At 45.4% G+C, this 23210-nt stretch overlaps 1 protein-coding gene across 2 annotated transcripts in view; it reads right to left on the bottom strand.

Annotated features, from left to right (window-relative positions):
* Nucleotides 1-818: 818 nt before the first annotated feature.
* The window catches only part of samd11 (sterile alpha motif domain containing 11), a 56344-nt gene continuing 33952 nt past the window's right edge, over nucleotides 819-23210 (bottom strand). The window contains exons 6-13 of one of the 2 annotated variants that reach the window (XM_089012390.1): nucleotides 22392-22556; nucleotides 17327-17480; nucleotides 11681-11796; nucleotides 8963-9041; nucleotides 8036-8790; nucleotides 6709-6842; nucleotides 5556-5684; nucleotides 819-4689 (exon numbers count right to left, since the gene is read on the bottom strand). In XM_089012390.1, the coding sequence (XP_088868516.1) occupies nucleotides 4429-4689; nucleotides 5556-5684; nucleotides 6709-6842; nucleotides 8036-8790; nucleotides 8963-9041; nucleotides 11681-11796; nucleotides 17327-17480; nucleotides 22392-22556 (1793 nt within the window). In that variant the 3' untranslated portion in view covers nucleotides 819-4428. The remainder of the gene's footprint in view (nucleotides 4690-5555; nucleotides 5685-6708; nucleotides 6843-8035; nucleotides 8791-8962; nucleotides 9042-11680; nucleotides 11797-17326; nucleotides 17481-22391; nucleotides 22557-23210) is intronic. The other variant, XM_089012381.1, reaches the window with a different exon arrangement.

Below are 23210 nucleotides of genomic sequence, written 5' to 3'. Positions count from 1 at the left end.
AAACGCACACCTCATTCGTGTTTCTCAATGATCTTCTCCTCGACTGTAATTTTGTTTTGTGTCTTCTTCGGCTGAACACAAGCCTATGGTGGGGTCTTTTTCGGTCCCATAACAGCAAAAATATCCATGATAAATCCTTGAAGATGAACGACGTGTGCACTAAGAGAAAGGAGGTGTGGAAAGGTAGGCCGGCTGTGACGCTGTTCGATCGTGTGCTTTGGTGTTCTTCCGCCGAAGATTACTCCGCCAGCCGTGGTGGGGCGGCGCTCCGTGTGTATCCCGAAAAGTAGTGCATATGCCAAGGTTTAATTTTCATAAATTTAACGTTCGTAAACCGAGGTCCCACTGTATGCAAATTCTTAGCAATAGTCCACATGCATGTTCATGTTGCCCACCTTCGGACTCCCTCAGGCCAGCGCGTAGGGTGCGGGAGGGAGGTTGATGTTGTGGTGGTGATTTGGGGAGGGGGGGGGGGCTTAAGCTAGGCAGGAGGTGGGCGTCAAGGCCTGAGGCAGCGGAGGCGTGCCGGCCTGGCGGGTTGGCGTCTGATGCCGTGCCAAGAAGCCGGGCCCAGGTGGGAGAGCGGCAACACAGGCTGCTGTGTTTCTCTGCCAAGTTCTCACTGGTCCCGCTGTCTTCCTGCCTGCGTGCTGGCCGTGCGGCTTTCCTCGTCCAAACACCGAGCCGAGGAAAAAAATGCTTTGTCCTCTCCGCTTCGAAAACCCCCAACCTTTATTTGCAAACCTTACTTAAACCCAAAGAAGACATACAGAGGGTTGAGAAGGGGGAAAAAAAAACGTGACCACAAGAGACAATGGCGCCATTTCTTTATGATTTATTTCACCCGTGCGGTGAATAGAAAAATAGGATGAAGACAAAACCTTTAAAGGGACCATTTGAATCAATTGCTTGCGTGGATTAAAAAAAAAAAGTATTAAGAGCTCTGTGCCTTTCTTCGCCCTGCAACCAAAAGTAAAAGTATCTTTGGAATCCATCTCAGGGGTTAATTATAATACATATAATTTGCTTTATTTACTAAGTCCTATAAATACTTTGTCCTTGTTCATATGCTACAGTAGCATTCAGGATTGGAGCGCCTTTTAATATTAGTTTAAAAAAAATGTCCAACAAAAAGGAGAGGAAAATATATGAACAAAAGTACCACAAAAGTTCAGCGAGTCACATTTTTATCTTTTTTTTTTTTTTTTTTTTAAGTCAAGAAAACTTTTTTTTTTCCTTTTCGTGCATCTACATTAAGCAAAAATTTGAAAGTACCGCATATGCAACCTTCTGGATATTTTCATTTCAAGCATGACTCTGTACAATTTTGCATGATTCATCATTCTTCTTATCATCATTATTATTATTATTATTTCAAACTCTCCCAACAGTAGTCAACACAAATGTCCAAACGGTGTGAGCTATTGTTTCCAGCAACATGCGACTAGACTATTCGGACCACACTGAAAAGACAACAAAAAATGAAGTCAAATGAAACAAACCTGCCATTTAATTTGCAGAAAGAAACAATATAATATCTCATATTTGAGCAAATACGGGTCTTTGTATATTTCCTGGATTTATTTGGACTTAAAGGACAACCGACGCCTCCGGACAAGTTTGTCTATAATTTGTAAAATCACTTCAAATGACTTCTACTGAGTGGATTTTACAAAGATTCCACCGCATATAGCTTTATTTTACGTTTTAAGACTCGCGCTGAATATTCTGGAAGTCTTGTTGTCGAGTTGGTGACGATTCCTGACGTCACGTCACTGAAGGAACGCCCCTGACCGAGAAACGCAATTTGCGGTACTTTGTTTGGTCTGAAAACTTTGTGTTGATGGCGAAATTAGAAGGAAAACACATAAATAACGCTATGGTGAATCGTTGTGTGTTGCACCAAGACTACTATCTGATACTAGTTGACACAAATTCCCACAGACAAATCAGCCCATTTCCAACGGAGCTTGTGCGCCATTTTGGGCATTTTCTGGGAGCTACATTGGAGTCCTGACAGCTCGAATTGATATGGGAGAACTTTTTTAATCGATTGCAAAAATGTATGCTTTCCTCTTCAGAACTATTTGAATCATATTCATAACTGGGTGAGTAACAAGAAAGCATCTTCTCCGAATCTGAAGCCATTGTTTTGATTCTCGAGCAAGGCAAGACGTCCTGGCGTGATGTCACGAGCAAGGGGGCGGGACCTTCTGAAACTGCATCTTTTGCATTTGACTAAAAATACCATCCTGCATGTTTTGGGTATTTTAGATGCTATAAAACGTTTTTCTGCTGTCAGTTAAGAAACAAAAAAATGGTGTCGGTTGTCCTTTAAGTCATGAAACGTTTGACTTTATTCCTTAACGTGACGCAACGTATTTTCAGGTGTATAAGGCGTACCCAAAAGCCTTGATTTTCTTCCAAAGATGACCCTGCGCTTTATATGCTGGTGCGCCTTATATGTAAAGTTATATTGAGCCAGAACAGGTCTCGCAGCTCGTGTCAGCAGCTCCTGCGTAACCCTAGCCTATAATGTAGCGCTTTATAATGTGGTGTGCCGTATATTTGGTAACGTTTTTTTATATTTGGAAAAGTTTTTCATTCATTAAATGTGCGCCATACACTCCAGTGCGCCTTATATATGGAACCAGTTTGAAAATACACCATTCGTTGGTGGTGCATGATTATACACCGGAAATGATTATACACCGGAAAATACAGTAATTGAAAATTTATTTTGACTTTGCGACATTTGACCTTTATATAATATGACAGTTATTTGATGTATTTTTTTCTTGTAATCCGTCCCATCTGTGTTCAATCATTTTTATCCCGCTCAAGGTCAACGGGTAGCTGGAACATCTCCCAAGGCACTGGGGTAGACTTACACTCAGGGTGACTTTAAAGGACAACCGACATCACTTTTTTGTTTCCCAACTGACATCAGAAAGACGTTTAATAGCATCTAAAATATCCAAAACACGTAGGCTGATATTTTTAGTCAAATGCAAAACATCAATAAAAAGTGTCCAAAATCTGCAAAAAAATTGAGCTGCGAATTGGGCATTTTCAGAAAGTCCCGCCCCCAGTTCGTGACGTCACGCCAAGACGTCTTGCCTTGCTCGAGAATCAGAACAATGGCTTCAGATTCGGAGAAGATGCTTTCTTGTTACGCATCCAGTTATGAATATGATTCAAATAGTTCCGAAGAGGAAAGCATACATGTTTGCAATCGATTAAAGAAGGTCTTCTGGGTCATTTTGAGGGATCAAGACTGATGTGTACGTCACAGAAGATGGCGCCAGAGCTCCGTTGGAAATTGGTTGATTTTTCACCTTGGAATTTTTGTCAGCGAATATCTAATAGTTGTCTCGGTGAAACATACAACGATTCACCATCGCGTTATTTATGTGTTTTCCTTCTAATTTCGCCATCAACACGAAGTTTTCAGACCAAACAAAGTACAGCAAAATGCATTGAGGTGATGCAATTTCTCAGTCAGGGGTGTTCCTTCAGTGACGTCGGGTGAGGACTTGTCATCAACTCAAAAACAAGACTTCCGCAATATTCAGTGCGAGTCTTAAAATGTAAAATATAGCTACATGCGGTGGAATCTTTGTAAAATACGCTCAGTAGAAGTCATTTGAAGCCATTTTATAAATTATGGACACAACTTGTTCGGAGACGTCGGTTGTCCTTTAACCATTTTTTTTCTTGCAATATGAAAATAACTCACATTTTTTTGGGGGGGCAAATGAGAAATTGCGATTGGTGATTCCGATCAGTGTGGTCCGAATTCAGTACTTTCTCAATCCCATCGAGTGCTTCGCGTTGAGGCACTTCCTCTCTGTCTGACAGCCTTCATGCAAACAGAAGCAGAATCACGGTTTCAATTCCACTCATCCGGTCATCTTTGGTATCGGGACAGTGGAATGCATAGTTGCTGTGAAAAAGACGGAGCTCGTTTTAGCGTGGCGCCGCTCCAGCCTCGGGGACGACGACAGCTTCCCCGAAGTCGGAGGGGGAGATGAGTCTTATTCCTGGATTGTGCTGGGCTTGCAGTGGACAAGTACCGAAAAGAAAGGGGAGAAAAAAAACCAGCACAGGATGGGAGGGAGGAAGGAAGGAATGAAGGAAAGGACAGACGGCTTTCCGCTGGCGTTGGCTTGTCTGACTTGCAAGAATGTGGCGTTTGTGGCCTCTTTTTGGCGTGCTGTCTGTGACCAGCTGTCTCTTTTTTGGCGTCTCCAGAGCCACTTTCTTTGGATTCGGCTCAGACGCAGCCACGGGCCAGGATCTCCGTTCAGTCCATGTCGTCCTTCATGATGCCTTTTTTTTTTTTCATTCCCTTCCCCTGCCCACCCCGTCCGTCCATTTCCGTTTTAAGGCCCGGAAGTTCAAGCGAACCCTGTGAAAAGGGAGCCCTTATCTCCCCACGGCCGCGGAGCCGTTGTTCTTCTCCTGCTTGGGCGACGAGCAGCCCGGGGTGGGTCCACTGAAAGGAGAAGAGCTTCCGTTTGTGGATGCGGGTCTCTGGAGTAAAGAGAGGGGCAAGGTGGGGGTGTCGGCGGGCACCCCAGGGGCGTCCCCGTCCCGCTCCGAAGGGCGCAGGGCGGTCGACGGCGGGAACGGGAAGGCCAGTGGAAATCCAGTCATGTAGAAAAGTCGACCGATGCGCCGCACCACCTGTGCCGATGAGACGAGGAAACGGGACTCAGCAATGGCGGAGACGTGCTGCTTACACATTTGAGTTCAGACACAACGACAAAGCAAAAGACATCGATGAAAAGGTTTCTTCAGCCGTCATCTGTACTTCTTTGAAGGTGTCGGACGTTTCGCTTCTTATCCAAGAAGCTTCGTCAGCAAACTAAAGTCTTACAGGTAGTTTCGGCCCTAGATATATCCTTACTGTCCAGACGCGGTGGTGCCGGACTCTGCTATGATTGGTCCCTGCTCTCAGGTTGGGGGAGCAGAGGACTAATCCCTGCTGCTCCACTGATTACCTCTATTGTCCTGACTGACGACTGGCCTGATTGCCCAATTTGCCCTGGTATCAGCTCATCAGCATAACGAAGCCTATGTTGCCTAAGCAATCTATTGTACGACCGATCCAAATTGAACCTCACCCCACCATGGCGGGCAAATTGGGCAATCAGGACAGTCGTCAGTCAGGACAATACAGGTAATCAGTGGAGTCGCAGGGATTAGTCCTATGCTCCCCTCAACCTGAGAGCACCACCACGTCTGGACATTAGGGATAGATATAGGACCGAAACTACCAGTAAGACTTTAGTTTGCTGACGAAGCTTCTTGGATAAGAAGCGAAACATCCGACACCTTCAAAGAAGTACAGATGACGGCTGAAGAAACCTTTTCATCGATGGCCCGCTCCTGTACGACTGAGAGCTTACACAGACGTAAAGCAAAAGAGAGAGAGAGAATTCCTGTTTTTCAGGGCAGCCTACGTGTGGGGATTCTACGCTACGCTGGCTGTCTTTGTCGGCTCTACTATCTGGCACACGAGGATACACGCACAGCTGCAGTGTGTGTACCTGCGAGCGAATCCTGAGGGCAGGACCCAACTTTAGTGCCATGATGCCAAGCAGGTGCTCCTCACTGAGCAGAGCTAATGTCTCCCCATCAATGACCTGTTCCCGGAAAACCTGGCGGAGACAAAGCCGCTTCAGACGCACACGCACGCACTCAACCCACTCACACTCCTTATTCCTTTTTTTTCCTTTTTCCACGCTTGCTCCAAAAGACTAACATAGCTATTTTAATCTAAAAATCCAAATTTTCATGTTGTTTTGGGATCTCATGTCTTGACATTAAAGGACAACCGACGCCTGCGGACAAGTTGTGTCCATAATTTGTAAAATCACTTCAAATGACTTCTACTGAGCGTATTTTACAAAGATTCCACCGTATATAGCTATATTTTACGTTTTAAGATTTGCGCTGAATATTCAGGAAGTCTTTTTTTTTGAGTTGGTGACGATTCCTGACGCGACATCACGTCAGCAACGCCTTTGACTAAGAAAGTGACACACAATGCATTTTGGGTACTTTGTTTGGTCTGAAAACTTCGTGTTGATGGCGAAATTAGAAGGAAAACACATAAATAACACGATGGTGAATCGTTGTGTGTTGCACCAAAACTACTATTTGATACTAGTTGACACAAATTCCCAGCAGAAAAATCATCCCATTTCCAACAGAGCTTGGGTGCCATCTTGTGCATTTTCTGGGACGCTACATTGGAGACCTGATGGCTCGAATTGATACGCAAGTACTTATTTAATCGATTGCAAACATGTATGCTTTCCTCTTCAGAACTATTTGAATCGTATTCATAACCGAATGAGTAACAAGAAAGCATCTTCTCCGAATCTGAAGCCATTGTTTTGATTCTAGAGCAAGGCGAAGACGTCCTGGGGTGACGTCACGAACAAGGGGGCGGGACATTCTGAAACTCGCAATTTGTGCACACACACACATACACACGCCCCAACTGCACACTTCTTAATCATGTTGACTCATTGTACAAAACGACCATCAGGAGACGCAATGGTGAAGACTGCACACTTCGATGGTTATTGGTCAGCCTGCCCCTGGCCTCCATTTGTCCTCCTTTCTCTCTCTGTCTCTCTTTCTGTCTCTCTCCCTCTCTCTCTTTCTCCCCCTTCTTGTTGTCCACAGGCTCACCTGAGCGTATTCAGCACATCCTGCCAGGCTGCTTATGAAGCCGCATACATCCTCCACGCTCCACTTGCTTAAGTCCTCAACGGGGTTTGTTGGAACCGAGTCCTCCCCGTCCATGAAAAGACCTCCCACAGAGCCTGAAAGCAGCACCCGTTGAGGTGGGGGGGGGGAGACCAATCAATTAAAAGACAAAAGGTGGAGGGCCTTTCTATTTCTTCACTTTTGTTGCAGATTCATTGAATAAAATTCAGAAGAACGACACGTGAATGGTACTGCTTGACTTACGAAAAATCTTCAATCTGTTGGAGTGCCTCTTAGATTTAAAATTATTTGGGCTAAACGTGAAAAACATGCGCAAGATATATGCTCTTAATAAATGTTATTTTTCATAATATATTCCCTGCTGCATGGATAAAGGATATGTGAGTTCAATAATACCAAATAATTGAAACTCACACAAAAACGTGAGACTAAAGAAAGCTCTAACCCACCCCCTAAGGACCCACTAACCCTAACCTTAACCCTTCACCCTAGCCCCTAACCGTAACCCCAAAATCTAACCCTAACCTCTAACCCCTATCCATAGCCCCGAAGCACGAGCCTCAACCCCCAACCTAACCCTACACCTAACTCCTAACCCCTAACATCTTACCCATAACCCTCTCCCTAACCCTTCACCATAATCTCAAAAATTAATCCCAAAACCTACCCCTAACGCTCACACGCTAACCCTAACGCCTAATGTTAACCGTAACCCCAAACGCCTAACCCTAACCACAACCCTGAACCATAACCTCTAACATTAACCCCTGATCCCTCACCATCCCTAACCCTTAATCATAACCCCGAAGCCTAACCCCACACCCTAACCCTGAACCATAATCCTAACCCCACAATTCCCTAGTCCTAACCACTAAACGTAACGCATAACCCTAACCTCTAACTCTTAACCATAAACTCTAACTCTAATCTTAACCTTAACACTAACGCCTAACCCTTTACTCTAACCTCTAACCCTACTAACTCTAACCGCTAACCTTAACCCCGAACCATAACCATACACCCTTAACCAACCCTCGTAACCTAACCCCTAACTCTAATGCCTTACCATAACCGTTAACCCCTCAACCCTACCCCTAACCATCCCCTTAACCATAACAGGAACCCCTAAGTCCTAACCTGGAACATCTAGCCCTGACCCCAACCATGTGATGAAAGGCAGACCCTCAAACAGGCAGCCAGATAGGCACACCTTGTGAAGGTTAATGGGTTTCACATGCAGCCCCACCCCCTTTTTTGCCAGTATAGTGTGTGTGTCTGAGCTACTCACCCATGTGAAAGTAAGGATTGATGTATGGGAATCCAAAGGGCAACGACTGTCCTTGAAGAGCAGGCAGGGGTGGCACAAATCCAGGTGGAAGCTGGAGCTTGACATCGGATTTCCCCAGCGCCGAGGTGAATACGTGGCGACTGGGCGAGTTGGTACCGGCTGAACTACAAGACGCGTTGAGCCGGCCCGAGGATTCTCGACTCTCCTTTGCACTGTTTGATGCCCCTTTGCCGTCTCTTTCTCGACTGTCTTTGTGTTTACTCCTCGATTTGGCAGCGGGGCCTTCCCGCCTCTCGTTACATGTTTCTGATTCGCTGTCCGACTCCTTCATCTGCTCGTCGTCTCCCTCGCTTCCCGCGTCCGCTCTTCTTCTTTTGCGATGGCCGGCGCGGTGCTCAGGCTTAGAGCCACGGTGGACGGCTTTCTTGGAATCGGCGTCGGAACCGCTCGTGGAGCTCTGGTCTTGGGCCTCTTTGTGGGTGGATGACGTCTTGGGCTGCTCCTGCTGGTCGGCGCTTAGCAGGGGCGCCGTGGCCCCGTGTCGAAGCACCAGCATGGCATTGGACCGGCGGAGCAGTTCCTCCCGGAGCGGGTGACCCTCGGGGATGTCTTGAAGGCTCCTCAGGGCCGGGTGGTCCAAGGGCAGGCTGGCGGGGTGGGCGGCAAGCGGGTCGGAGCTCAGCAATTGTTGCTGCTGTCGCTGGTGGAGACTCTCCAACTCTTTCTGTCTCAAAAGCTCGGCTGACATCTCAAGTCTGTCGCGGGCAAACACACACAAAACACACACATAGTCCCATCAAGTCGGATTTCAGCATTTCACAAGGAGACATTTCCATCCACTGGAATAACTGCGGAAAAAAAAGGCATGACTCTAAAACTCAAGACACACAAACACACACAACATTTACCAACGTCTTGCATACACACCTGGCGAGATTCTGCTTCCTCAGCATTTCCTGCTGCCGCACAAAGATTTCGGCTTGAGCCGGTTGCAGGAAACCATAGCCTGGGTTTGAAAAGGAAAATAAAATGTAAACAGTTCAGAGTCCACCTTTTTTCCACGTCAAGTAGATATGGTGACTCATAGGCCTTGGTATTGTATATACTGACTGCCAAAGAGTTAGATTGAAAAAAAAGAACAACTAACTTTCAAACACAGTTTCACAAGGGTCAGTATTTTAGAAAAATCCACCAAAATTGTTAGTTATACACAACTATCAATATCCTAATGAAAATATTGTACAAAATACAGTATTTTTTGGTGTATAAGCAGTGTTTGAAATAACGTCTGCCCGGAAGCCTGGGGTGTACAACTTTTACGTCGGGCGTATAACTTTCAAAATGTCTCGGCCTGAGGGGCTGACAATTTCTTCAAGAAATACAAATAAATAAATCAAACATTTGTTTTATTCAATAAAGTAAAAGCTACAAGAAAACCGCAACAACCCACGTGGACTCCTCTTTCTAAGCGCCTTTCAAAACTCTCAAGTACACTTTACAGTCTCGGTGTAGTCCGAAGGACGAAACAGGCTTCTGATTGACTGCCGTGCCGAGTATGCAAATTAGTCGAACGAATGTTTGTTGCAAATTGCCAAACGAACGTTCGTTTGGCAATTTGCATACTTGGCACGGCAGCCAATCAGAAGCCTGTTTCGTGCTTCAGACTATACCGTGACTGTAAAGTGTACTTGAGAGTATTGAAAGGCGCTTAGAAAGAGGAGTCCAGGTCGCCCTTAGCAGACAACGCAATGCAAACATTGCATTGTGCACCATGACGACAAACGACAACTGGAGCAAAATCTTCAACAAGGGATATTTACCATAAATTAAGCAGAGGAGCATTTGTGGTAGGTACTTCCTTAATTAAAAAAATCATTTATACTTTGCAACAATGTTTTTTTTTTTGCGATTAGTTGTCTTGGGGTAGGCAACTTTACAGAGTTGTCTGCCCTGGTGTCCGCTAACTTTGTGTCATGAGTTTCAGACACACCGGAGTATAAGGCGCACCCCCAATGAATGGTGTATTTTCAAACTTTTTCAAGATATAAGGTGCACCAGAGTATAAGACACACCTTTAATGAAAGAAAAAAATGAATATAATATATAAATATTTCAAAGTTTTCCAAATATATGGCACACCACATTATAAGGCGCTACAGTAGAGGCTATGGTCACGCATGACTTTTTCTACAGGGCAAAAAGCTGACAGTAGTTGCGAGTTGACAGTAGTTGTGGCTCAATATGACTTCACATATGAGGCGCACCTGCGTATAAGGCGCAGCTTCATTTTTGGAAGAAAATCAAGGCTTTTGGGTGGAAAATACGGTAGTCATAATGTTCTCACCTCACATTAAGTATTGCTGTGTATCGTATCTTCTCATTTCAATTTTGTTTTAGTCCTCATACACACATTATTCATATTCATACGGCGTACGGCACGTGCTTTTTTCCCTTTGGATTATTCTTATAATATGACAATGAGGGGACAAGACATAATGTAGTCAAAGTAGCCTGCGCCTCTTTATGCAAGGTGACTTTCATCCTCTACTTCTCGACACACAGCACGTCAACAAAGTTTACTGCTGAGGACAGAGAGTTTTATGACGAGTTTTATGGCGAGCCTAATTTTACAAATGTATGCTTATTAAGAAACATTTCAATGTATATTTTTTGCGAAAAAATAAAAATAAAAGCATCTGCAGATTATTGAATTGACTTCATTCAGACATGTATATATATATACTATTTTAATATTTTGTAGGAAAAGGATGAGCGTCAGCACAGAGCGCCGATGCGTATGTGGAACTGTCGCGACTTGGAATTGAAGCGGATTTACGTTCGACAGGAGATGTGAGACAATCTCTTTTCGTCAATGGATACTACAGCTTCGTGTTTGCTTTCAACATTTAACTTGTAGCGGACATGCATATACCGCCCTGACGTCTCTGATCCAGTGGTGAAAAGGACGCCTGTCCTCTTTCATCTGCTTCATACAACAAAGAGGGTGCAGAAAGTGCTTAAGATTGAATGATTGTGTATTTTATGTTGTGTCATATTATTTGTTATTTAGTTGTTTTGTTGTTGTTTTGACTTCGAGATGGCGCTGTGAGAGTGGCTGCCTTTTCAGCAGCTCCTGTATTTTGTTTTTCGACTTCTTTCTTTCCTTTACTCTTCCCTTCATAACTTTGCTGCAGTGAAATGTACATTTCTCCACTGCGAGACTAATAAAGACTCATCTAATCTAATCTCATAAAAATTGAGTCTTTTATTGATTGATTGATTTATTTAGTTTCAGTTCGTATGGCAAACAAAATACACTTGGTTTTTGTTCGGACAGCACAGGTTTGCTTTCCCGACCAGTTTTCCAATTTGATAGTCACTGCAGGTCGAGAGATGTATGATAAAAAGAAAAAAAAAACATCCAAGTGACTCACTCACATCAAGAAGCAAGTTTAATATTTATTCTAATACTGCTACGGTTTGCGTTTCAGCGAATTGATCGTAAATTGGAACCAACCGGAGGTGGACCAACGTTGTCTATGTGACCCTTAACTTTTTCTTATATGAATCAATGACCACACGCTGGGAACCAGTGCAAGTATTATCATGCTGACAAAGGTGTTAAACTGTCAAATGCTGACTCACCGGGGGTCTGGCATAGAGCTGAGGGCAAACCGAGGAAAGGAGCCCTCAAGTGAGGTCCAAGCGCGATGTGAGGGGCCGTTGAAGGTGAAAGGAGGGGCGGAGGTTGGGACAGTTCTCTGCGGAAGCAAAGATGAAAACAAAGAAAACGTTTTCAATTGGAACGTTCATTCCAACGAGCATGTTATTGTTTTTTTTTCCCCCGTCGCCACGCGCCTCCGCCATTCTGTGTTCGTGCTGCCACATCGATGTGTACGCTGTATTTTTATCAACCGTGTTCCAAAGGCCCCGACGTCGCCCCAGTGCCTCATCAGTCTTGTCAGGCTGCAGTAAACACCGCTGGCCATTGCTGTACCCTCCACCACCGCCTCACACACACACACACACACACACACACACACACACACACACACACACACACACACACACACACACACACACACACACACACACACACACACACACACACACACACACACACACACACACACACACACACACACACACACACACACACACATGCATTCAAGCCATACACATAATGAGAGCTGAATGCACAATGCCAGTGTGTCATGCTCTGACAGCTGGGGCGGCCCCTGCATCTTGACCGGGGCCACAGGCTGAAGGACCTTCTAATTAACACTCATCCCGCCTCTATTCGCACCGTCACCCCCCCCTTCCTACCCCCCCTTTTTTGATGCCCTCCCCCTATTCCCTCCCTCCCACTTTGCCAGGCAGCATTGATGCTGCTAAAAAGATGGCGCGTCCTGCAACCTCAACTTTTGAAAAGGCCTCTCCATTATCTCCCTCGTCCTTTGTCCTCGTCAAGGGGGGAAAGGCGCCTCTCACCTTTCTCCCACTCAGTGTCTCTACTCTCTCTCTCTCTCTCTCTCTCTCTCTCTCTCTCTCTCTCTCTCTCTCTCTCTCTCTCTCTCTCTCTCTCTCTCTCTCTCTCTCTCTCTCTCTCTCTCTCTCTCTCTCTCTCTCTCTCTCTCTCTCTCTCTCCTTTTTTGAAAGCAAACCATCTCTTTCTGTTCTCTATGTCCTCCATGAAAAATGGGTGTTGTTTGCGCCCTTCTTTTTGCCCTCTCTTCCCTCCCCTTCCTCATCACTCACCATTTCGTCAAGGTACGCCACCCTCCCTCTCCTCGTTCATTTTGCCAGTTATTTGTAAATCTTCACAGTCGGAAGATGTTTTTTAAGATGACAGAATAATGAGTCTTCTGCACGTTGACCTCGTGGCTGTGTCAAAATGTGCCTTGGCGCTCATTCGCTGCAAGGTGGCAAAAATGATGCCGGCTTCCATTGGAGCCTTTGAGCTAGGACTGGCGCAAACGACTATTTAGTCCACTCGTCAATCATACGTAAATCACAAAAAGCATTATTATCCTAAAGCTTGAATTCTTTGAGGTCTGTGCAAATTAACTCATTCACTGCCAGACAATGTGCAAAAATGTGTCCACGCCAGTGGCATGTTTTTTTTTTTGTCATTTTCACTTAAATCGCAATTCAGAACAAAGAGTTAATTCCTAAGTTATATGGGTCTGAAGTTATCTGAGCTTGAAATGGGGGCAGCTGTACAAAATGCAATACAACGCAACACCACATATTGATTTATATCGCGCTTCAACAACTGAAGCTGGAACAAAGCGTTAACATGGACAAAAAGCAAATGGTGCCCCATTGTGGAACGGAAAAAAAAAACATTGCGAGAGGTCTGACCTGTGCTTTATCGGCACCCCCCACCCCCAAAAAAAAAACAACTAAACTCGAACAAATTTGGGAATGGCGCTCTAAGTCATATTTTATTTTCGAGCGATTTTACAAATTATGTACGCAACTTGTCCAGAGGCGTCGGTTGTCCTTTAAAAGTATTAAATTGATCTCCAAAATCAGGGTACGCATGACCCAGATTACCGCGACTTTACTCGTGCATCACAGACAAACATAAAGACAACAATTGGATACTGAGCAGTTTTGACAGGAAAAAACAAAACTGTAAAATTAATTATGACGACGTCAACGATTAAATTAGCCGTAGTTGTGACGGGTCAACTAATGTTGGTAGCCCTACGTTGAAACTCTATCAATAGCTAACACAATGTAGCCTTTCTGCTCGCACGCCAGTCAGTCCGCGTGTGAGCCTGTCGCCACACACAGCCACACATGGGAAGGGAGCTGAGGAAGCCAACGTGGAAACCGACGACGGGATGCGTGCAACCGCAAATATTGTTTTGGAACCATGTTCAAATTAGCTAGCGCCTGCTTGTCTCTCGCTTGGCTTAGCGGCGAGGGAGCGGAACAGCTTGGAGGGAACGCTCGCATGCAGGGACAAGGGGAGGTGATGGTTGTGATTTATTGGTGTGTGTGAAGGGGAGGGGGTGAAAAGCATTCATCGATCGCCTTTGCCGCTGAAATGTTAATGCTAATCGTATAACCGCTCTCTCCGGCGGCGCCTTGCACTCCTGTGGCAGCGCCAATTAATCTTGGGTGAGGGCTGTGGCGCGTGACCCCGGGCCGTGGGCCCCACTCGCCGCTTCTTATGTAATTACACCGCCCAGTGTGTAATCACCTGGTATAATCCCTCAGGGCAAGCAATTAGCCTGGCGACGCGCCTCTCCGCGGGGCCACGCCGCCGCTCACGCAAAAACCGCCAACGACCCCCACCCGCGGTCGGCTCCCCGCACGCCAAACTGCCTCAACCGCCGCCTCTCAGATGTTCCCTTTTCTTCCTTCCGTCGCTTTGCGCCGCCCACCGTTGCCTAGCGTTAGGCCGCAGATGAATAACGGTCAATTAAAGCTGCATGACTGGGGCTGCCAGGCGTCTGCGCCACCATAATTAGGCCTAATCACGGAGAGCGAGGGAGAGAAGGCGGGAAAGGAGTGCGCCCGACACTCCCCTCCGCTGCCTTCCTCTCATTCTTTCTCTCACGCTTTTTTTTTAGAACACAATTTGGACGGACGAGTGACGTGTTTTGGTCTGTTTTCTCTTTGGCCTTTCCATACATTCCTATTGCACAAATGCAACGTGGACTCTTAGTAATGCAAAGCTCCATGCTTGGCCTGTGTGTGTGTGTGTGTGTGTGTGTGTGTGTGTCTGTGTGTGTGTGTGTGTGTGTCTCGCTGTGCCGCCAGTGAGGCCAAGGGCTTCTGGGAAATTCACTCGTGTGTGACGACCTGTCAGAGTGGCGACAGCGTTCCTGTCCTGAAGCAGCCCAGGCGAGGTGTGTGCGGCCTTGTGTTTTGTGAGAATGCGCGTGTGCGTGCATGCACGTCTGTGTGTATGTGTGTGTGTGTGTGTGTGTGACAGGACTGCCCTTAATGACGGGAGCGTGGGGGGATTAGGAGCGCCGCGCAGCCGCCTTCGGCTCCTTCTCCGCAGGAACACATTTACACAGGAAGCTCATTAAAATGGATGAAGCTGCCTCCTCGCTCTCCCGCCCTCCCTCCCATTCCCTTATCTCACATTCTCTCCATCGCCTCACTCCCTATCTTGCTTCATCTCTCTCTCTCACTCACTCCGTCACAGCGTCCTCTCCGCTTTTTCGCTTTTTTTGCTCTTGCTTCCATCTTTTCATCCCCATTTTAAGCCCCCATGTTTTGCTACTTCCTTCCTCTCTTTATTTTTCTCCATCCCTGCCTATTTGCCTGGCAGATGCTCGGCGAGCTTAGCGCCATTTAAGGCCAGACAAATGGAGCGTCAGGCTCTAAGCCCATTGAGCGGCCCTAATGATTTGTTTTTAACAATGGGCCCTAATGGGCCCAAGATAATCAATGATGAGGGGTCGAAGGAAAGGTGAGCCGTACAGCGAGTGAGGAAGGGAATTTGCCGCCTCGACTCGCTTCCTTAGCCACGGCTTTTCATTTCACCAATTATCTCTATTTGAATTCTCTCTTCACTTTGCACTCATTCCACTTTGGGGTCGCTCTAGAATTTGGTTCCTGTTCTTTCTTTGTGCTGTTTTAACACTGTCCGGCCCTTTACAACTCAAATGCGCCACGGTGTAAAGTATGGGAACGTAACACCCATGTTCCACTAGACTCGAATTAATTGTGCTACTGGACGAAAGAAAAGTAAGGTTTGGTTCACTGTCATGACTCAAAGTCATACTCGTATTCAGAGAGGGCTTGATGGAATCACTTTGGTTCTGTGTTTGTTATCTTATGTAGATTTGAATGAACTTGTCAGTGATGTAAATGCCCTTCTAAGCTGTATCTCTCCAATAAATGCTGATTCGATATGTAGATTGGCCTATTTGTGTGTGTGTGTGCATATACATATCATCACTGTTTTATGAAAAACATACAAAACATTTTTTTTTCATTTTTTAACATTTTTGCATTAATATAGTCCAAAATATGATGAGGCCTAGCTAGCTAGCTAGTTAGCTGGCTAGTTAGCTCCCTAGCTAGCTAGCGAACTAACCAGCTTGCTAAAGATGGATGAGACAAGACAAGATAAGATAAGATAAGATAAGATAAAGTGCCATGCATGCTGGGTCCGAGAGGACAGTAATTTCATCTGTGCTGTATGTCATGCATATTAGCATATTTGACAATAAAGCTGACTTTGACTCTTTGACTTTGATAAGATAAGATGGATATAGTACCTGTGGTTTCTATGGTCATTTCGTGGCTTTAATGTCCAAATTGGATACAGTATTTGAGGACAGGTGTAATAAAGGGTTTTCATTGGACACTTACTGATACACTTTACGTTCCCCCCCTTTTTTTCTCTCATTCTGACAAAAGTTACAATTAATGCCAAGTGCCCTTGAGCCCATTTTCTCTTTTAACCCCCTCCATTATACGCCATCCAAAAGGGTGTATCTTATGAAGAGGTTAAAGAGGAGGCAGATGGGAGGTTTTGGGGTTTGGGGTGAGGCCTATTTAACTCTGTCTGGCCAATTACGTTGCTCTGTATATACTGGCGGCGCATAGACGCGGCTCGCTGACCACATTTGCACTGCACACACATGCGCGCATAAATTATATTCATAATTCAATCTGCATATATGGCGTACATGACACTCAAAAATGGAGCACACGTGCAAACACCCGAGCTCGCACTCACATACATACACACAAAAGACTCACACACACACATGCACACGATGCACAACATCCCAACACCGCACCAGGAGGCCGCTCCGCTTCCTGCTTATGTCCCCACCCCTTCCCTTCACTCCCCTGCTCTCATACAAACATCCCCCCTTCTCTTCCTCCCTCCCTCACTCACTCCCCGCTGCCGCACCGTCGGCCCATTATCGATCCCCCGCCTCTCCCCGCGCCACATAAATAATCGACAAGCAATTATCCGCCCACTCCCGCTGCCCCCGGCTTTGTTTGGGAGGCACCGGGGCCAGCATTGTGGGTATAGGGGAGGGAGTACGAGCCGCGTACACAGCCATGCGTCTCCATAGTTGTAGGCAAGAGGTTATTTGGGCACACACACACCCACACATAGACTATAGCAACTAACCAACCCACTTTTTCAAAATATTGCCCCTCCTTTTTCCGTACATCAACGTCCGCCAAGCAAGTGACCATCACTTCTATGGCAGACATTACAGTGCGAGCGTGACTCATTAATCAAACCTGACACCAAACAAAATTGTGGCCTGCAAGCGTTTGTAACAGATTTGTTACCTTTCTGTGTAATGCGCATCCCGATGCTGCGGTAGACCCTGCTTGCGTCTCTGGCTAGATGATGAGGAGCTGCCTCCCGTGGGCAGGTGAGCTTCTAAGGCCGCCGGATTCCTCACCGCCGCAGCCAACGCTTCCTGCTGAGCGCGCAGCACGTCTGAGTAAAGAACAAAGATGGAAAACACGGGAACAGGGAAAAGGGAATGTGATGGAAGAATGATAGTTGAAGGAAAAACAAGAGAAGGGAAAGTACAAATTTAGCATCCGGCGGCTAATTTCAAGTAGAAAGCCAGAAAATCCTCATAAACATCTCTCTAACACACATGTTGGACATGAAGGAAGGAGTCAGATGACACACATGAAGTGCCACATTTGTAATTTAGCACTTATTAGCCAAAGTAAAATCAGACAGTGGTGGGAAATCATTTCCCCACCCTAATTGAGATGTGCTGTGACTTTAGATGGACACTTCATGCTTAGAATCCTTCTAATATGGCAGAGTTGAAGCAAGCAACTCTGCGAAGAAGGGTGGGTGTGTGTGTGTGTGTGTGTGTGTGTGTGTGTGTGTGTGTGTGTGTGTGTGTGTGTGTGTGTGTGTGTGTGTGTGTGTGTGTGTGTGTGTGTGTGTGTGTGTTTAAAGCTTCAGTCAGACCTTTGGCAAAGTTTTTGCCTCCCATGAGGGAGCCGCCACCACTTTCAATGCAGTAAACTCGAAATTAATACAGTGATACCTTGGCTTACGAACTTAATTGGTTCCCAGAAAGTGTGTGTAAGGCGAAAAGTGTGTATTCCAAACATTAATTTCCCATTGGAAACCATTAAAATGAGAATAATCCGTTTCCAGATCCCCATAAAACAATTTTCAACTAAATAAGCCTTAAAACTACCCACAATACCTTATTTTATGTATAATAAATGTGCTATGGTATTGTAATTAAATAAACCAACTGTACTATATAATAAAGTCATTTTATTTACCTTGGTGATGGTCATTGATGGCTTGATGGAATGGATAGCTTTTTGCATAAAGTGCCTCAAGGAGCTCTGGGTTGTACATCTTGTAAATTGTGATATTGCAACAGCAACAGATATAGGCAGACACACTAGAAACTTCATTAGTAGCTGGTTTCCTTGCTTGTATGTTCTCTTCAAATTGTACAGATGGCTTGTGCGGGTTATTTGTGGAGCTTGATTAACGTGAACATAGTTTGGCGATCCGTTTTTTTCCCCCTAAATGTTTGGCCGTTGAAGTGCACTTCAAACAGCAAACAGTTAAACAATGGAAGCAGGTAACATAATGATTGAGTTTCAAAGGCAAATTTGATTTTTGTTTTTACACCATCCACTGTTGTGATTCACAGACCTAACTTTTGTGTGACTTTTCTTGGACATAAACCCCCTTAATTCACGATGCGCAATCGCAATGATCATGACTGGTGATGATTTGTGGATCGAAGTATGGATGGACAGTGTGAGATGGAAGTCCGAATGCATGGCTCTCCCTCTCACCTCCGCAACCAAAACAGTCTTCTCTCGCGCTGCCTCACGCCGAACCCTGACCTCTGCCGCTCTCTTCGTTCGACCTGCTTCCTCGTCTTTCCCGCCCCAGCTTCACCGCTCCTCTCGCAGACGAGACCTCATCATTATTGGCTAGGCCAGGACGCACCAGGAGACAAGGCTTCTAATGAGGGAAAAATCCATCCTGTGTCTCCCTCTCTCTCTTTCTCTCTCTCTCTCTCTCTCTGATCCTCAATCTATCTGCCCCCCCTCATTTTTAATTAGACAGATCCCTCAGGTGCCAGCGGGCCATTTCCGCCGCCTGTATGGGCGTTATGTGTGTTTGTGTGTGTCAGGGTGATTTAGGTGCCGCCATGTGTGTGTGTGTGTGTGTGTGTGTGTGTGTGTGTGTGTGTGTGTGTGTGTGTGTGTGTGTGTGTGCGTGCTGAGCGGGCGCCGAGGTTGGGGGTTGGGTGGGAGGTGAAGCGACAGATATTAATGCGGCCTAGCTCCGGTGTATCGATCTGTTTGCTGCGCCAGGCCACAGGGGACTCGGCTGGCGGCAGACAAGGTTTTGTGCGTTTGTGTGTGTGTGTGTGTGTGTGTGTGTGTGTGTGTGTGTGTGTGTGTGTTGAGGTGGTTGTGAGGAGATAAGAGAAGGATCAGAGGAAACCGGAGCCCCGGAGCGCAAGCACACAGTAGTGCATGATGCAGGGGTGACACGATGGAAGCGTTGACCTCTGTGAATTTCCTCAAGGTAACGCTACACACCAAATCGGCTATTTTGGATGAGCAGCTCAATTAAAGGGATATTATAGTGATTTGGGATTGCATCACTATTGAGGTTTGGGTGTGGTGGTTCAAAAAGCCAAAATAAGTTCAAAAATATACAAACACTTAAAGGACAACCGACGTCTCCGGACAAGTTGTGTCCATAATTTGTAAAATGTAAATTGTAAAAAGTTCATATAACTCCAGACCCATATAACAGTTAAGCTAAGATCAGAGCAATCGCTGGTTTTATTTTGGAAGGTTCTGATTTCCTGTTTTATTCCACTGCTAGGCCTGTGAAAAAAAGACGTTGGACATTGGAATTACCGCCATTGGTGTTGGACATGTGTGTCCACCCAGGACCATGAAACGACGATGTAGACTGCAATGTCAGCTTCTCTTGGTAGCTATTAATCTGTCATTTCGGGCACTGTAACAATCATTATTGTGAATTGACCAAATTGTGCATCTTGTTTTGAAGGTTGATCAGATCAAAGTTCAACCAGTATTACATGTACCACTCCATGCAACTGCAATTTTCCTTCCATTAAAGAGGAAACAACACAAATGCTGAAAATCATGAAACCTTTCTTCCTATGTATGAGTTATTTTGGTGGGTCCCAGTTCACACCACTGGGTCCATATCGCTTATCCTCCTTTTGTGCAATCCCTGTTTTCCTTCTCGCCATCATTCCTAGAACTGAGCCTGAAATCCTTTCAGTTCAGCTCGTGAGGAAGCAGACGAATGCCGCGCCGATGCAGCTTGGCCGGCCTTGTGATGGGGTTGGTGGACTGGCAGGTACCGAAAAGCCGACATCCATCCGCTTAGCCCAGAATACAGCAGCAAATAGCGAATCCTTTCACAATGTGGCAATCTTAGGCAAAAGTAAATAAATATGCAGAGTTTGTCACGGTTCCTAATTTTGACTGATTATGTTTGGAGCAATCACGGGGGTGAAGTGGTCAATTTGTCTGGCGTGATGATAAAAAAATGAAGCATATCGTTTCTAATCTGGGTAAACTCAGACATAACAATGACTCACCCATCCCTTCACTTTCAAATGGATCTATACCTCCCCTCCCCCACACACACTTTTGTTTTCTCATTTCTCCTCACAAGTTGCTTTCATCTACTGATGGTGCAAAGGAAAACCCTGTCGGCTATTTCAACCAGCCAAACCCCGGCCTCCACCCTCTCAGATAAAAACTGCCCAGAGAGAAAACTGCATCTCACAGAAACACCAATGCCAAATCCACACACATGAACAAACAAAAAAAGCAAGCTCTGTGGGGACCAAAGCAAAAGGGGCTGCCGGGAGAGAAAGACGAATGCAAGATTTGAGATGGATGTATAGAAGAGACGGTGGCTGGTAAGGAAGGTGCTTCACGAGGGCCCCCACTGGAGACGAGGTCAATGTCAAGTGGCTCTCCCTGCACAGATTCATTTTTGCCTCCCGTGACACAAAACGGTCACCGTTCCCAAATTTCAGATGTAGCTGCTTCCCCAAAAAATCTCAGATTTTTCATTCCAAGAACTGAAAAGCCAGCTAGCCAGTTTCAGTGAATATGTAAATCGTCAGGTAAGAAGTTTCACTTGTTGACATCAGCATAGTATGCGGATTGGGCGACACAAAAAGGCAGCTTCCGTGTGACATAAGGTGTAAAAATGGAATGGATATGAAAATACTAAATGCCAAGGATAACACTGAAGTGTGAAATATCAGTTTTGTACCAGCAACACTGCTGGAAAAGTATATCAGTGATCAATCAGACTACATAGTACTCTGAAATATGCCTCCTTTAAGACCCCAGGAAGGTAATTCAACCTTTTATTGGCTTCCTCTCCTTAAATTTTCATCAGTGCTAATGAAATAAAAATAAAAGTAGCTGAAATGGAGCTGGGCATTGATTGGCTTTTTATGCTACGACATAGGAAGACCTTAACTCATTCACTGCCAGATGATGTGCAAAAATGTGTCCACTTCAGTGCCAGGGTTTTTGTCATTTTCGCTCAAATTGCAGCACACACAGAATATTGAGTTTTAGGACTACATAAACATTCAATACAGCTTTAAAAACCTTAGACTCTCTTCTTTCATCAGAAAAACAGTTAATTCCTAAGCTAAATGGGTCTGGAGTTATCTGAGCTTGAAATGGGGACGGCTGTACAAAATACAATACATGCATATTGATTTAACAACAGCTTAAGCTGTAACAAAAGACAAATGCTGCCCCCTCTTGGAAGGCAAAAAAAAAAACATTGTCAGAGGTCTGACCAGCACTTTATCGCACCCCCGCAAGAAAAAAAACAAATTCAGGAATGGCACTCCACGTCACACTTTTCAATTCTCGAAAAATAGTACGTATGTTGTGTTATTTAAAAAAAAGTGGATGCCATGGTTTAACAACAATGTTCACCACTTTCATTTATCTTTTTTCAGTTTTAGTTCCATTAATATGGACTTGTTTCTAAAAAAAAGACAAAGACAAAGTGTACAAGGATATTGTGAGATTTAGATGCCTGGCAACCAGCCAATAAGATGTTCTGGATCAATGGCTGCGTTGATGCATGCCGCTTGCGGGCGTTGTTAATGACAAAGCGGCGGGGTGGTCGGAAATCAATGTGAATCCCACCTTGACACAGGGTGGGCAATGCGACAATTAGAAATGTCAGGTCGACCTTTCGATGGCGGCGAGGATAACAACGCGTCACGCATCTGTGATGGATATTTTGGCACGTGCGCTTTGTTTATTTGACATCCCCCAAAATGCATTGGAGTGACAAAGACAGCGGACTGACCGTGTCCGGGTAGTCCCATGCTGCTGGCCAGCTGGTAAAGGCGCTGCTGCTGCTCCTCGTAGGATCCGTGCTCGCTGAGCGCTGACATCATGTGCCTGTAGTGCTCCTCAGGGCTCATGTGGCTGTGGCTACCACCTGCCTCTCCTTCTGGGCTCTGTGCGGTCTCTGAGGGACGAGAGTAGGACCAATTTAGTTGATGAGGACCAACGTTAAAATGCCCTTCTTGCAAATGCTGTGTCAAAAAAAGTCATTAAAGGACAACGACATCACTTTTTTGTTTTTTAACTGACATCAGATATAAATATAGGGCCGGAGTTGGCCCCTATTTTTTTGGGGTATTATTCAAGCGACGCACAAAGTGCCATCTGCGCCGTTGTGGGAATGACCACAGCCAACGTTTTTCCAAGCCAATGAAAGCAGCTTCACTCATTCCATTTGAATTCAGCCCGGAAGAGCTGCATTTCATGCACAAAATCAAAACCCACAAAATCCAGTACCATTTGTAACTTATAGTCAAAAAGTTTAAAAAAATAAATGTCCCATCTCACTCACTGGTGAAAACGATCTAATGTGTTGTTTCCTGGTGAAAACAACACATTACACCCATTTGGGACGTCGGCTCCATTAAAAATGTTTGTGGAGTCTGAAAACACAGACATAAAATGGGTAAACTGTTGGTCTAAAAATCAACATGCACTCTCTCACTCACACTCTCTCACTCACACTCTCTCTCTCCCCTCGCTCTTCACGCACACACAGAAACGCAGACACACACATACTCACATATAAGTAACTGCATCTTTAATAGGCTGAGATGGG

Source organism: Hippocampus bargibanti, linkage group LG01 (genome assembly GCF_051943395.1).
Source record: "Hippocampus bargibanti isolate YZ-2025 linkage group LG01, ASM5194339v1, whole genome shotgun sequence".
Taxonomy (NCBI): domain Eukaryota; kingdom Metazoa; phylum Chordata; class Actinopteri; order Syngnathiformes; family Syngnathidae; genus Hippocampus; species Hippocampus bargibanti.
This window is presented reverse-complemented; position numbering and strand designations above follow the sequence as displayed.